The 17,239-nt window shown below is 43.9% G+C and overlaps 1 protein-coding gene across 7 annotated transcripts in view; it reads left to right on the top strand.

The window, feature by feature from the left end:
- The window catches only part of LOC138576642 (excitatory amino acid transporter 1-like), a 718,046-nt gene that overhangs the window by 542,036 nt on the left and 158,771 nt on the right, over positions 1-17,239 (top strand). For all 7 annotated transcript variants that reach the window (XM_069649577.1, XM_069649571.1, XM_069649574.1 and 4 more), the window contains 3 exons: positions 7,550-7,807; positions 10,211-10,348; positions 14,309-14,513. In XM_069649577.1, the coding sequence (XP_069505678.1) occupies positions 7,591-7,807; positions 10,211-10,348; positions 14,309-14,513 (560 nt within the window). In that variant the 5' untranslated portion in view covers positions 7,550-7,590. The remainder of the gene's footprint in view (positions 1-7,549; positions 7,808-10,210; positions 10,349-14,308; positions 14,514-17,239) is intronic.

Genomic DNA, 17,239 nt, shown 5'->3' with positions numbered 1-17,239 from the left:
GCGTGTGTCATAACAGCATGCATCATAACAGTGTGTGTTATAAGACTGTGTGCCATCAGATATTCTGTTATGTGAGCATGTGCTGTAGGAGCGTTTGTGTGTGTATTAGGAGCATGTGTAGTAGTTGCATGTGTCATAGGAGCATGTGCTGTACGAGTGTGTTGTAAGAGTATGTGGTAAGTGTACATTGTAGGAGTGTGGGTAGTTAGAGCGTGTGTTCTAAGAGCATGTCAGACATCCACATGTTATGTGTAGTACGTGCATATGCATTAGGTGTGTTTGTCATCGGTACATGCATTATAGGAGTGTGTTTTGTAGGAGTGCATGTTATAGCATAATGTGCCCCATTAGTGTGTGTATGTCTTAAGAGTGTGTGTGGTAGGAGCATGTGTCATAGGACACATGTCATATGAGCACTTGTCGCAGGTGCATGTGGCCTAGGTTCATGTGAGAGCACTTGTCATACATCTGCAAGTTATGTGTATTAAGCACAGGTGTATTGGGTGCGTGTGTTGTAGGAGCCCATGTTTAGTGTTTTTATATGTACAATGTTAATATCCAAAAATGTACATGTAAGGTTTTAATATAAAATGCACCTCCATCCTGTTCATGCATTTTATGGCTCGTAAAGTGTACATTTTCGTAACGAAAATGCACATTTTTGTATTGAAATTGTACATTTATTCCATTAAAACTGACATCAAAGTAGCCTTTGATGCAAGTTTTTAGATGTTAATTGTGTAATGTAGGAACTGTAAAACTCATATACTCCTGTGAACAACTTGTATGAACAATTTACATTCATTATGTGCATGTGTCACATGTAGATACATTTCGAATCCTTAATCCTTAATATCTAAAAATTGGCTGATTACATTTTCAAAATGTTTTCAGTCCACCAATTCAAGCTAAAATCTAGGGGCTAGCAAAAATGTAGGAAAATCAAAGCAGCCAATTTAGAGATATCTGGGCAACATTTTTTTTATTTTTCATGGGAAAACCCTTTGTTAAAAGCTGTTCAAAACGTTATCAAAGTTTAAAAAAATGTGAATCTATGAAGGCCTTAATGTAGAAATCTGAAGTATTGCAAGCATGGGCAGCTGGCCAGAAATATTACTCTGGAATATTTATCATGCAACTATGCGTAAGTTATTAAGAAAAGTCAGTTTCTGAAAGGCCATAGATACTTTATCTTAACCTTAACTAGGCCTTGTGCTAATCAAATACATAATCTATATATATATATATACAAAAGAGGAAAATCTGTTGGCTTGGCGAATGCTGTTTTCAATTGTGGATTTTAATATGGCTGCATGGAACAAAAGACATTAAAAAATAAAATAAATTGCTTAGATGGAGCACTTAGAAACTCTACAAGCAAGTCACCCCACCCCATACACTTGTATACAGCTGATACCAAATGCACATGTTTTTCTTTGTTGCACATCCTTTATAAAGAACAAGAGCCATTTTCTTTGAAGGGTAAATTGCAGAGGGTGGACCTGTTATGTTTGCACCTATGTGCAAACCAGTGCCTTGCGGCCAATTTAGTTATTTGCAAGTGTAAAGCAGGCAAAATCACCTTTTTTTGTACTCTTCGTAGTGTAGCCTGTCATTTCTGAATTGCAGGTGTCATTAACCAGGTATTCCTATGACATTCAATTGTTGTAAAAAGAAGGTTGATTCCATAGGAATCCCTGCATTTGCGCCATCATGAAAGTGATGGTGCAAACGCATGTAGATGTATATGATCGAGCGGATGGCAATAGCGGATGCCCCTTTGGCATACAAATCACTCTAAACATGGAGCCGAGTAAAAAACATTTTTAAGTTTTCCGCAAGCCTTTTGTTGAGATGGATTTTCAGAATTAGGCCAGTGGACAGATTCTGATGGAACACCCTATTCTGGTGAACTTGGAAAGACACTAATGTCCAGCCAACCTCTACCTGGATAATGTGACTAAGCAGCCAGGCTGTGCGAGTGGTAAAGGGTTCAGTTGAACATGCAGAAAGAACTCTTAATAACACAGGGTAAGCAGAATGTACGAACGTGTATAAAAATATGTATTTGGGCCGTGTACGGCTCTTAGCAATTAAAAACCACAGGAAAGTATTACACTGAACAGACACTACTATTATATACACATTCACTTTTGGGGTGTTTTGGATACACAAAACCAACACTGAGCAACTGTAGTGTAGCAAAGCAATTGCATAAATAACAAGGTAAGTAGAAACCAATTTAGAGAACTCATGTGTAAGAAAGGAAGAGGTTTAAAACGCAACACACAGCCTTATGAAAAGAAGTTACTACACTTAAGTCCTTGCATAGCTCGGAAAGATGGGCCTAGCGCCCTTACAGGCACTAATCCCAATACTAAATCTCTGGTGACTAGGAAACCTTGTAGGAGTCTGAGCAGGTGGGCAGAGCCAACAGGATGTTGTAGCTCTTTCACAGTTGAACTCCCAATTCAACCACCTTATGGGAAGCCCGCAGCAGGATCATTGACCAGACCACCACCAATGACAGCCAGGCAAGGGAGACACAGGGCAATGAGCCTCCCCTGGGATTTCCCTAAAGCGGTTGGATTGGGAGAGCGTCTCCCAATTATGGTAACACATACTAGTGAAACAATGTCCATGCATAAAGTAAAATAACTTAAGAAAGAGTTTACCTACTTCTGGTACTAAAGCTTTGTTGGTTCTGAGAACTTTGGAGCACCAAACATCTAGAAAAAGGGCATTGCATATGCCAAGCGATATTAATGCTGAGGCAGGTGCCAGTGTTGGCAGGCCTGCAAATGTTGCTCCTAATGATAATGGAATACGTGACACTTCTGCTGATGATGATGAAAGCATACACTTTTCACATCCATGGTTTCCCCAAAATAGGTCAAGTTTTTTAGGTCAAACAACCCGTATCCACCCCAAATAATAGGCCTTTGATTATCCTGTCTACTAAAATCTAATGGACACCCTCTTTGATGCTCAGAAACATAGGTTAATTTCTTCTCCAGCACCAGATCAACATTGTGATACAAAGTGGCCATGGAACATGCTGTCATTGTCCATAGAATACTGAAATAAATACAACTGAGAACCTCTGTTATTTTTATTATTGTTGTTATGGCGGTATGTAATGAAGACAGACCTAGCTTCAGGAAGCAACAGAGTGCCTTACAAGTCATAGGGGGGGAAGGGCACAGTGAGGGGAGCAGAGATACAAGGGAGGGGAACTAACAAAGGGTGATTGTGGGCTGGTTATAGAACTGGGGGAGCAAATCACCCATTCTCAGGTTAGGTGGGGAGTGGAGAGTGTGTGCACTTAGGTGTTGGGGAGTATTCCCTTGCATGAATACCCTTGTCTCTGTAAGTGTAGCAATCTAGTCTGTGGACACACCTATCTACCCCCTTTTCTCCACTTAAAACTACCCAGTGTCCTCTTCTCTCCTGTCATTCCTGAACCTCCTCATCCCCCTCTGACTGCCCTTTTCTGTGAAACAGATTTAATAATGTTTAAAGCTCGATATGCTCTTGTGCCCTTACTTTTCCCTTGTGCAGCACTCCGATGTTTTCCAAAGTTTGGTTTGATTGTCAAAATACCCCTAATTAAGTAAATGACTCTTATAGACTGCTCAAAGGGTGATCATTGCGGGGGTCATGTCCGAGGTTATAGCCTGAGGTGAAGCCAAGGGCTACAAGTTTGAGTAGGACAATTATTCCTTGTCAGCCTTGGAAGAATTAATGGCTGAGCTGTTCCTGTGGATATGGGTTGTTTGACCTAAAAAGCTTGACCTATTGCTGATTTAACTGAATTCTTTTGGTCAAATTATTTTTGACCTGCGGAGGGAGAACCCTGCAATCCACCCTAATGCGGGGGGAGACCTCTGTGCCCTTCCCTCGACTTCCCCCGCCTTAACCTATTCCCTTACCCCAAACCACAAATGTATTTTAATTAAAATATACCATTTGACCTACCGTATTCGCCCAAAAAGATGCAGTCAAATCGGAGTAGGTCAAGTTGGCATTATGGAAGGATGGCTTAGTTTCTGTTAACCAATATTTTTCAAAGACAATCGCATTGACAGACATGAACTGGGCAGGCAGCAGGATTCTCCTCTTCTCCTCTGTGGCGAACTGCTCTGATTTCCGTTGGTGAGGGGCACGGTCCTATAGCGGGTCACCTGCAGCAGAAGGATGCGGCTCGCAATCTCCTACAGTGTGAGCACTACGGCTTGATGCAGATTACTGTGTGTTTATTTGTAGCTAGTGCTTCCTTGCTTATCATTAGCCTCTACGAGCAATCTCAGCTATGTCCTTTTTCTGTGCCCTTGCTCTCTCCTCGATCACCCACTCTCTGTTCTCCTCACGCAAATTCTTCACTGGTACTATTCGATCTGGTTCTTCACTTCCTTCTGTCTCTCTTGCGTTCCTTTTTCAAATTCCTCAATCTCCCTACATCTCTTTCTATCTCTCTCCCCTCTCGCTCTTCTCTGGACCACTTTCTGTTCTTTGTTCCTTTTCCTATCTTTCTCTTGCTATCTCCTGGAGTACCCTCGTTCGCTTCTTATCTCTCGGCTCCTATTTTTCTCCCTCTTCCTCCCTCTCTCTCTCACCCTCCCTCTCCATTCCCTCTCCTTGTCTTCAGGAACCTCCTTGGCACTCCTAGCAACCAAACTCGAGAGCTCTCCTCCCAAACGGCTCCCTACAGAGGACCATCGCTCAAGCTTCAGCAGACTCCCTTTCACCGTCTGTCCCACTCTCTCTCACATCTTGCCCTCTCATTATCTCCTCTTCTTTCTTTTTTCTTTGTTTCTTTCTCTTGCTTTAGCGGTTGCCAGTTTCCAGTTAAGTGTACTGCGTTTCATGTGCATACCCATTTGTTAGTTTTCTCACAATTTGCAGACTGGATATCTAAGGCATGTTGATATCCTGTATTGGTCCCAAGACCGCACAGTAAGGTGAAGTGCGATGCCGGGATTATAGCCCAGAATTCCTATATCCACACTTGGTCATGTAAACACTAGGTTACACCTCCCCTCTAACATACCAATGCTGAAAATTATGTATATGAAGTATTTTATCACGTGCAGTTACTACTGAAGGTTTTACTGGACCCGTATTTACTGCATAGCCTTCGAATAGCCCTATGCCATGTCTCACACCAGAAGCAGTTTGCAGTTTAGCTTAGCCGTTATAAAATTACCCTACATGGTAAAAAGCTGATCCTGTCACTCAACGAATACTGTTGTTTGACCAGCATGAAGTAACTTTGCATGGACCCTTTGCAATTAATATGGTAGTGTAACCATCCTTTTTTACACAATGGTTAGACTCTTTTCGCCTTCAAGTGTAGATTGGTTTCTGTTGTGTGATAACTGCATGAAAAATTAAAATCTGCATACTGTGCATACACTCACACACTGCACATCAGTTCAGACTTTGCGTATCACCCACGCAACACACACACACACACTGGACATGCACCCTCGCACTGGGTTCGCCCACCCACACACTACAGATACATGCTCACACTGCACTTACATGCACACAGCACATACAGTCACACAATGAACACACACCATTAGGCTTTGCTTAGACACACTCACATTGCACACATACCCAAACACTTTAGTCACCCATGCACTGGTCTCTCTACATAACTATGCATCCTTATACTGCACACACATGCTCATAATGCACATATCCCAGCACCACACATCCACACACACATGCCTACACTGCACAAATACATACATGATCACACTTCATAGACCCACAAAATGCACATAGACCCCCACATTGCGCAAACTCTAACTCTCTGTGTACACCAACACCGGAGAATAGCCACACAAAAGACACATCTATTGGCCCAGCCAATGTTTGTTTCAATTGTTATTGTGTGCTAGCTCTTTGCCTTTTGTCAGGATCACCTGCACACGATAATGCTTTTCTGGTCGTCAGAGTGACACGAATCCATACTGTGCTGCATGCGAGGATGCCGAGCTGTTCCGTGTTGTAAGCTGATAAGGAAAGTTCCTGGTCTCTCTGTCACCGAAGGCAGTTGAGTTCACTTTACCCATCCCTCCAGACCACAGCAATGGGCATTACTCTTTCTATCCCCAGTTGTCTTCTTCCTTCTCAATATTTACCTGACGTCCCATTACTTCACAGTATTTTCTTTTGTAAATCATTTAATTAGTTAATAAACATTTTTCTAATTATTTCAAGCTGGATAGAAACCACAACTCCTAGATACCGCCCTCCCCTCCCCCCCACACCCCACCCAACGATCGGATATAATGATGCCTCTAGGGTCCAGCCACCCGGAACGTGATGGCATTACACTTGTGCTCTCATTAAACATCGTAAATAGTAAAATGTGTAAATGGTTGTTGAATGAGGGTGGTACTATCTGTTTGATTGAGGGTGGTACTATCCGTTTGATTGAGACTGGTACTATCACTTTGAGGACGGTACTATCCGTTTCAGTGTGGTACTATCACTTTGAGGGTGGTACGATCTGTTTGAGGGTGGTACTTTCACTTTGTGGTACTATCCGTTTGATTGAGGGTGGTACTATCCGTTTGATTGAGACTGGCACTATCACTTTGAGGGCGGTACTATCCATTTCAGTGTGGTACTATCACTTTGAGGGTGGTACGATCTGTTTGAGGGTGGTACTTTCACTTTGATTGTGGTACTATCCGTTTGTTTGAGGGTGGTACTATCACTTTGATTGAGGGTGGTACTATTCTTTTGGTTCAAGCAGAAAAGGTTTATCTAATCGCATACTATGTTTTTGCAAAGATGGGCGTCTCGCGGTGTAGTTGTTTGTTTTTAACTTGCATCGATTTTTTATGTGCTTGAACGCGTTGTCCTGTCCTGAAACGAGAGTCAATACTGCTCACACTTCCCGGAAAAGAACAGCTAACCAAAAGGTCCCGACATCTGATCTTTTAGGGATTTTGATGCATGCCTTTTCGGATTTACGGGCCCCTTGCTTAGTCACAACAGAATGGCACCTGAGGCTCTACCCAGATGGACAGGGCAGCACATGAACACAATCAGTTCAGTTACCATAACGCACATGTAAACCTGAAAACTGTACATTTCAGAAGAAACTGTTCATTCAAACCGGAAAGTAGCCAATGAAATGGCTGCATGTAAAAAGACAATGGGAAAAGCTTAACGCGTGTTTCGTCAAGTTTCTGAAGTTTCTCCAGGTCTTCTTCAGGTGCACTGGAGAAAAGCCCATATATTTGGAGGCATTGCTTATTGGGCTTCTTCTGTACACCTGCTGCCAAAGCCCAAACGTGTTATGGAATAGCTGCATTACTCATTAGAAAATGCCAATGTATCAGAACATTTATTTATTTTACACTGATTTTCTTTTGTAAGTCGCACAAGGCAATTGTTGAGACAGATGCTCGGTCTCAGATTTTCTTGACAGAAGATGGATATGGAAGTGAGAACTCATGGCTAAGAGAGAAAGAGCTCTCTTGCAATTCCTGTTGTAATTTGGCTCCTTTCTGTTTTTTATCTGCAGACTCCCAACAGCAGCTCCTGGGCTAGGTGGTTGATTTGAGGATGGATGAAAAGCAGGACAACGCGACGAGCCTGTTTCTCAATGAGGACACCGAGAAAATGAATAATGCAGACGGTGGTGTCCAGCGCCTACAACAAGCCGTACAGACGCGGGCGTCGCGGGCCAAAAAGCGGGTGCACAGCATCACCAGGGAGAGTGTCATCAACTTCCTGAGACACAACGCCTTTGTCATCCTCACAGTTGCAGCTGTCATACTGGGTATGGAGAGAGGGCACTGAAATGATGGGGAAATCGATGACTCGGCCCATAACCTTGAGTTTCTAGTGACCTATGGGTGCCTCCTTACTAGAGTGGGCAAATGCAGGTTCCATTTGTCAGTTTGTTTTGATGGTGTGTAACAATGCAGAACTCTCTGCTCCTCTATAATGTTACACAATGATGAGGATGTGGTCAAAAGTAAGGAGATCCCAGGCAATAGGACTTCTGTGCTACATTTTTAGATGGGAACCAAGTTTATTTGTGGTCATCGTATCTGTGAATACCACTGCTTGGTTTTGTCCGGCTAGGGCCCCATAGACAACTGACCCACTACAAAATATCTAACAAAATGCTTTCCTTCATAGTGGGTCTCCCAGAAGGGATGGCAAACTGAAGCTCACCTCCACGCTTGGATGGTGGCCCTCAGAAATCATATTGCGAGATTCACGTTGGGGGCAGCAAGCACCTCCGTTTCCACCATCTTTGTTCTGCTGCTAAGAGACGTATAGTGGGCAGATTGTCCCTGCGCGGTAAAGAGATTTAGTGATTGGTTTTTGTAATCCTGTAAATTGGTGGCAATGAGGGCTTACTACAACATTCTGATGTTTTACCAAGTGAGAATGAGACTTGAAAGTTGACTATTGGTGCGTATCTTTAGAAAGGCTGCCCTAAACGACAGAAACGCCAAAGGTGTAGTTTCTGTAGATTTTTTTATTTTTTTACTGTAGAAGTGAGATCCGCATCAGACGATTTTGCAAGTTTTGATTTCCTGTGGTTTCAGGAGGATTTGAATGATTGAGTAACAGCGCCATTTGCCATCTGAACTCGAATGTGTGGAACTGATAGCTTCATATAAAAAAACATTGGGATTGCTGTAGCGAGCCGAGGATTGGTGCAAAGAGGGTTAATAAACGCTGTGGTGTTAGTAAGTAACAAGGGGCCAATTCTACCCCTGAGGGTATACACCACAGGTACCCAACCCCACGCGTCGTCAAAGCATGCAGACCTGACGGAGTTTCAGGCTATCCCTCATTAATAGTCATGAGATACATTTGCAAACATTTATAATCATTGTATGCATCTTTATTTCATGAATATTAATGAGGTATATCCTGAAAATCTGACATGTTTGCGTCCCTCGAGGCCTGGCGTTGCACAACCCTGGTCTACATGCTCCTTTGGACTATTTCGAGCACTAACAGCATCATGACTGTTACCAGGAATGGACCTGGATCCCATTTAAGGCCCAGCTATTGCATTATATAACCAATTTATATCGCACCCAGCCACCTTGTGACCTGCTACTTAGTTGTGCTGCTTCTCCTCCCTGCCTACCATCTATGGTCAGTTGCAAGAAAACCTCCTAAAAGGAGAATTAGGAGTTTGCGGAGCGCCTCTGGGCTCCGCAACATGCCGTTTGATCTTTATCTCCCTTAAGGACGTGGAATCTGGCCACGTGGCGCAGAGGGGAGCACATTCAGGGAAACATTCTGGTCCTTTAGAAGACAACAGATGAATCTTACATATGGGACTTTTCTGGAGCAACTGTTTAATGCAAGTGCTCTAAGTGGCGAGATGTAAACTGAATACATTCTGTGGAATGGTGCGCGTTGCTTGTAAATTATGCGAAAGTAGGAGTTTGCCTGAAGGAAACGTGAAATTACTGCTGATCAGGATAAAGACATCAGTCACTTAGTGCACTTGCTATGAGCAGTGCCAGGTCTTGTGCAAAGAGAGCACACTAAGCAACAATTCCCATATCATTTTACATACCACTGATGCAAGTGCCATTGAGGGGAATGCTCTTGAGACTCTGCCATTGTTATGAATTAGAGATCAGGTTCCTCTTCCTCCAAGCAGTCCGTGTGAGAAAGCATAAAGCATAGGCCCCTCTCCGAGTCAAATGGGAAGCTCTGTATCACATTGAGTAGAATTCCTCAGAAACCCTCCCTGATCTAATGCTCATTTTTCTGAGGGTTCTCATCGTCCCTGTGAGAGATTTTACAGGTTGCAGAGATGACTGTTTGAAAGGGTATGAATGTAGAAGGTCGCCTATGGGGAAGTCATTCATTGCCCTTTGCCACTCATGGTCACTCATTGCCCTTTTTCTGATATTTGTTCTGGGGCTGCCACCAGCATGAGAATGTGCCGAGTGGCCTGGAAGCCTGAGGTTCATCTTCTGCATGGCAGATACTCCAGAAGGGCCAGTTCATTCCCATTGGCTGCGGCCACAAAGTCTTTTGACGAGAGGCAGCTTAGCTGGGAGTTAATGAGGGGACTGCCTCACTTGTGCAAGTAGGGAAGTGTGCCCTCACACAGACCTCAGACTCTTGCCAAGGTGATTTTGGGGGAGGACTTTTTCACCCAATATTGGAATTCTTATTTATTGACACTTTCTTTCAGGTATTGTCCTGGCATTTGTTCTACGGCCCTACAACATGACCTACCGCCAGGTGAAGTACTTTTCCTTCCCCGGGGAGCTGCTGATGAGGTTGCTTCAGATGTTGGTCCTGCCTCTCATTGTCTCCAGCCTGGTCTCAGGTGAGGAATCACAGATCCAATGAACCAAAAAGCTGATCTTCCGCAGCCCTGAGGTTTCTACTTGTATTCCTTAAGGCACCTGCAAAGCCGTGTGCTTGTGTAATGATGTTTTGAAAGGTGCACAGTCCAAATAACCATATAAAATGGAGAAAAAAAGATTGAAAATTAAGAGGTAATTTTAAAAGAAATAAACTGTCAACAATTAAGACGAACACTGCAAAATCCTACCATTCCTTGAATTCTGGCATGAAGTTGAGGTAGTGCGGCCCGTTTTCCTGTCCAGAATGGATTACTGCAACATCCCATACACAGTGCTCCCTATGCACCACATTAGATACTTTTCACTTGTGCAAAACTCGGCAGCCAGTATGAACCGGGGCCGGAGTAGAATAGACCAAATCACACCCAGACCGAAAACCCACCTGCTCCTGGCGAAGGAAAGAGTTGACACCTCAAAACCCAATGTAGGGCCATCTGTCGGACCAACTGAGCTAGGTGGCCACCGTAACTCCTATACAGCTAAAACCATCTATTTGTCGGGCTCACAGATCCCAGGTGAATTGATTAGCCTTCTTCTCAACACGCCAAACCAGGATATACACACAGCCCTCCACTAGCCAGCTGATTGAGTAAAAGGAAAGCAAGGAGGCTAGCTCCCAGCTGCAATGAAGACAGGTCATATAATGAGTATGAGGTTCCTACACCTACATAACTGGCCATCTATCTTCTCCTAGCCCCTTAGGGGTTCCTCGTAGTACTAAATAAAAAGGCAAAATCACATTTTTAAAACAAAATATTTCTATTAAGATGGTATTTAATTTTTTATCGAAAAAATACATTTCTTTTGTTATTTTACTTATTAAATTTAAGGTGTTTTTATTTTTACTCTTTACATTACTTGGGATATTATTACATGTGACCAATTGGAGAGAGCCAAAAGAATGAGTTTATAGCCACATGCCTTTTTTCCTGCAAGATATTGAAAACGTTCAGTGTGTCATTTCGCGTAGGATATATGTTGTCTCTCTATATGGTCAGAGCCGCTTGTCATTGCACAATGGCCCTCTACAGTGGCCATGAGTTATAGCTCCAGTTGCCTTTATCTCAGGACTGCTTTAAGAAGCACGTGGCTTGTAGTAGCTCTTATTTCAGCTGATGGCCTCATCTAGGAGCTGTGGTTTATGAAAATCTTCATAGGAACGGAACAGATTCAGAAGACGCTGTTTGTGTATGGCTTCCTCACTCCTCCATAGCAACACTACCCAATATCTAAGGATTGACTGAGGCAGTCTGCGCCGTAGGCAATCAAGCATTTACTCCTCAGCTGCCTTGATGAAGAGGTGCAGGAACCAGCTTGAGGATATGGGACTTTATCTCTGATCTCCCATGTGTGGAGATCAATGTTGCTAGCCATGGCTACAAGAATCTAGTGTTTCTTTGGCAATGAAATTTGCCAACTGCTGATTACTACATTTACATTGCAGACGGCCTATCTCACGACTCCAGTGATGCACCACAGGCAGTGGCAGCCACCAGAGAAATAGAGTGACTCAACACCCGTGGCCTAGCTTTTGTCCCTCAAGCCATCAGCAACACGTTTACAATCTCTAGCATCCCTTGTGCGAGTGGTGCCTTTTGTGGAACTGGCGTGCCTGTTGACCCAACAACAACCAAGTGTCTCTGCCTTCTACCCTAGTCACCCACATGTCCTGCACGCTACCACCCTCCAGAGACCCTCATGTCTAGCAATCCCGCCCATCTCCTATCCACTTCCACCCACCACCTCACTCTCTCCTCAAACTTTACTCCACAATCTACCAGCTTGCCAAACACCTCCACGTGATTACGCCTAAGGAGCATAATCCCGACACCATCCGGCAGGAAGCCCTTCCCAGCTCACCACACGTTTCTGAATACAGTGCTAAACTTACGCAGAGCCCAGTTTTTCCAACCTGTATCACACTAGCATTTTGCAACTGCAATCTTGCTATTGTCCCCCTTCCCCATAACCCATGCCGCTCTCTTGCAGGACCCAAAACCCTAATAGGTCTTTCAAAATGCAGAGGCCATTCTCTTTAGCCCCCGATACAATAATATAACATTACCAGTGCATGGACGGTTTCTTGTTGTGCCTTCTTCCTTGTACAATGGACGTTATGCACGTAATGTGTGCAAAATATTCATTACCCAATGAAGAACGTGAAAGCTGGTTGGGGGGAGGGAAGACGTAGGTTGCAGTGGGGATCAAATGGCCTTGGGAGTGTTGGAGCGTGGGTGACCGTGGTCTATTGGAGTGTTAGGTGTTCCAGAGAGACACGAGGATAAAGTGTGCGGGGTGCTGGGGAAAACAGTGGGGTGTGGAAGTTCAGGGTAGGACAGGGGCGGTTTCAGCAGTGTCCCCACTAATAGTGTGGGAGGAGTGATGGGAGGAAGGCTGGGGAGCGGAGGGCATGCAAAATGTAGCTCCTATTGTGCAAAGAGCAGAGCAAAGCTGGAGTTTCAAAATGGATACATTCCAGACTGAGACCATAGAATCGCTTTCTTGTATTTTATACAATATGATGACGATAAAGAGGGAACGGTATATCCCTCACAGGAAGGCACGGTGCGCCAATAGAATACCTACTCCAGCGCACCGGCACGCCACAGATTGAGAAACTAGAACTTGGAGCACAAGTACATAAAAAAAAGATTCAACCACTATAATCCCCAAAGGATCCTTTGCTCTGCATCTTTAAACAAACGGGTGGAACCTCCCTGGCGCATGAGGGCAGAAATATAATGCTCACCATCCCATGACCATATCTGCAGAATAATCTTCCTCAGGTCTTAAGATCAGAACTGGATCATCTAAAATTGAGGGAAGCGCTGCAAATCGTATTGTCGCGTCTAGAAACACTTGTGTACAGGCACGTTTAAAATGCCACATCATAGATCATATCGTTCCAAAAGCCCTTCAATCCTTCATGAGTGGTTCTATTTCCTAACCAGACCTTCTACGTCTCAACAATTCAATGCCTCCAGTTATCTGGAATGCATTTCTTCTAAATGTTGTGGCTGAGCCCAATCCCCTTCTGTATGCACTTTTCCTACTCTCTTATACCCCTTCTCCTCTCTCTCACTCCTAGGGCTCAGCAGAGACTGTTGTGCATGCAGGTTATCACACATGAACCCAAGAGAACACATAAATAGATCTGCATCATGCACAGGACAATCATGCGCTTTGGGTATCTATGTTAGGTCAGCGGGGTGGGCGGCATTTTAGTTCGACCTCGTAGCCATGCACAGGTGGCCTACACCCTGTTGCTCTTATTGTGCTTATCAAACCTCTATGTGAAGTAATTGAGGGTTCAGCCAAATATTGCCACATTGGGATATGTACCCACAGATTGGTGCCTCTAAATGTGGGGTAGGCTAAATTAGACATTTGACTGACTGGCCCCAATCCTACTCACTTTTCATAGTTAACAGCATGAATGTTTACTCAGTCCATGATTTACCTGCAGTTTAGTGCATCTCCCTTCCAGGCCCCATTCCCTTTCCGTTTGCAGAGAGTAGTTATGATTCTCAGAATACATTGGAACAGTATTATGAACACGTCCCTAGTCTCAGTTTACACTGGTGGCTTTATCAACAAGGGTTTGCGAGTTATGCTTGGTAGAGAATTGGGGCACAGTTGAAAACAGAACCTTTGCCCTAGCTATTTACGCTATCATGCTGATATTGTCCCTACAGGATGAGGACAGCATTTTTAGACTGCTCACTTGGAGCTTGAGGTGTACCCGTCTGCTTTGATTGGTGCTGAGTAGTATTGGACAAGTCATGTGGCAGATGTTTTCAAACCAACATAAACCCATTTTTGGGTAGCAATTGGTATAGCCGGAACTCGCCCCACGGGGAAGTGGCATGAAGCTTGCTTGGACCACAGGAATGTCTAAACATTGTCAACTCTGTTTACAGGCATGGCCTCATTGGACAGCAAGGCTTCGGGAAAGATGGGACTGCGTGCCGTGGTCTACTACATGGTGACCACCTTCATTGCGGTGTTCATCGGCATTGTCATGGTAATCATCATCCACCCCGGGAAGGGGACCAAGGAGGACCTCCAAAGTGAGGGAAAGATCGAACGGGTGCAGACGGCGGATGCGTTCATGGACCTCGTCAGGTCAGTCACTTCAGTTGTAAAGCTCTCAATGGGAATTGTCAACTGGTCGAGCTTGCATGGTCGTGGAGTCTGGTACATGAGTGGCAGGAAGATAGGTACTACTTTGATGTTTATTTTCATAGGGTTAACTTGCCAGAGAGAAAGGCCGTACAGCTACAAGATAGTATTGTGGAAGGAATTTTGAATTTCGTAACCACAACAAAAACTAAATATTTCATATACTTCTATTGTAAAGAACAAATACATGTTATGAAATTGGTGAAGGGTCTTACAAACCCATCATGCATAAAAAACAGATATAGGGCCTCTTTACGGTTCTGGCGGTAACCCTACCGGCGGATGATTGCTGCCAGACCTGTAAAAAATGTACTAGCGCCTGACTTCCCGGTGCCACCATCTCATTACGTTTACGGCGGCCAGGAAGTCAGGTGTCGGTAAATTCGTAAATGCCCATTCCCATGGAATCCCATTGGACTCTATGGGAGTGGGGACACGGAAGCACCGGCACCGTTCCTAACAGTGCCGCTGCTTCTGTGTGGTTTACCTACTGTGACCGCTACAGCCGGCAGGGTCTGATCTGTCGAGTACAGCGGCTCCGGGAGGCAAACACATAGTTTTCCGGTCCGGAATCAAGGGTGACGCCTAGGTTAACGGCACCCTTATTTCCAGACTCGCAAACCTGTCATGTTGCCCATTGTATCTAAGTTGTATGAAAAAAAACTAATTTCAGACAAAATGAAAAAGAATGTTGAGAAAGAGTATAGGTTCCCATAAATGGCAAGTTCTTACATTCCCTTGTGGAAACCCTCGTGCACACATTGCTGGCTGTAAACCATGCACTGTGTCACCCTGGTAACCACATTTCTAAACACCTGGCAAGAGGAGTGTATGGTGTTTGGCAAGGCAGATCGATGTTAAACAGATTCTAATCCTGACTCATTTATTGCAAATGTCACTGTCCAATTAAATATGTTTCAGTCTTAAAATAGGTCTTAAAACACACAGGTTCTAACGTGCATTCAGCAAACTGTGCTTAATCCTGAAGGATACGTGTGACTGGGATCAGCAGTCTACTGAGTGACAAAATGGAGGCCAGTTTCCAGTTTGGCCGACACATCCCAAATATACGCCATTGAAACGCAGTATGTTATTTTGCCTCCTAGATTTTCATTGTGGATAAACTGAAAAGCTGACTGGATTTTACTAGTTGGCGATTTATGAAGCACAACCACTTATTTAGATAATGCATTTGAAAACCTAGCCAAACTCACAGAAGACTGAGTGCCCCCCCTGGCTCTCTTTGGAGCCCCCCATCCCTCCTTAAAGATGAAAGGTATTTCGAAACAATGTGAATGAATGCATTTAAAAGCGTTTCTTCTGCTGCAGAAAAGTGGCCTAATCTGGGGGGTTGGTGTTTTAATGTAGTCCCCGTGAGTCTTTTTTATGGGTTTATAAAGGATTTCCTAGACAATCTGCTGCCAAAATCTCCTTTCACATTTGGGCAAATTAATTTGTATTTTGACAGGTTTTACTGCAATTCTGCCGGGCTACAGCCATAAATTCGAAAATATTTGTGTGAACCCTCATTTCTTAACCCCACTCTATTTGTGAGCATGTACTTTTGCCTTTCACATAATCCATCATTCACTTGGCACCTCTTGGTGAATAGCTGTCGTGCTCCCAGAAACACTGTTCTGGAGTTTATGTGGCAGAAAGTAAGCATGCCCCATGGCAATGAAAGGCTAAACGCGTCAAGGAGTCGTCTGAGCACATCTCAAACCCATCACACAGTTATACTCTATTATTTGTAATATTCTATATTAAACCCACCCTCAAATTCTCCTGTATCTACTGTCACCTTTGAATGAACTTATTCCTCCCTTCATGCACAATTATTTCACTTTTCAGACTTATTTGAGCACAATGCACCCAAAGTTCACAATCATTACCCCTCTCTATTTTACCAACCAAATGGTCTTTCCCTCTTCATCCTTTATTAGTTGGACCCTTATTCTTTTCCCTCTCTCTCTCCCCCGTTCCCTTTCATCACAGACTACAGTTTTGAAATCCTTGGCAGGGAAACAGCCTTGCCACTCTGAGACTACTAAGGTAGTGATTTGGCACAGTATAAAAACTTCATAACATACAAATTGAAATGTTTGCCAACATGAAAATTTAACATTTTACACATTTTAATTTATGTTTCTGAAATGCAACCACTCCTGATAGTTTTTGCAAGGGTTTCATGGCGTGCAAGCTGCCCAAATCACTATTTCTCATGCCTGCCAGTGAGTGCTTTTTGAAGCACATTCACGTCTGTTACAAGTGCACTCTCGTCACTTTGGCTGGCTGGCAACCTTGGCGAGTAGCCTTTGTGCTGATCTTTGGGTGCACTGGTGTTCACGTTATTTGCTTGGAGCCTGAAAGATGTCTTTCCTGCTCCTCAGACCTGTGAGGTGTCCTTACTATGGCACTAAGCACTGGGCAAGTAACCAATTGTGTCATAGCCTTCCTGTAACACACAACGGGACACTAGGCTGTGAAGCTATTGCACCCTGACAATATATAATCAGAATATGACATGTTTTCCCCCTCTGAGTGTCAGGATTGCAGCATGTTCTAGAATGTACCAACAAAACAATATCAGCCTTTACTACCCTTTTGTTTTATAACTGCATTGAACTTTCACACAGTCTATCCAAGACCGGGAAACACCTGGCTTCCTG

The sequence above is a fragment of the Ambystoma mexicanum genome, chromosome 1p (genome assembly GCF_040938575.1).
Source record: "Ambystoma mexicanum isolate Mex_15411 chromosome 1p, UKY_AmexF1_1, whole genome shotgun sequence".
Lineage (NCBI taxonomy): Eukaryota > Metazoa > Chordata > Amphibia > Caudata > Ambystomatidae > Ambystoma > Ambystoma mexicanum.
The sequence above is the reverse complement of the archived record's forward strand: the minus strand, read 5'-3'. Positions and strand labels throughout refer to the sequence as shown.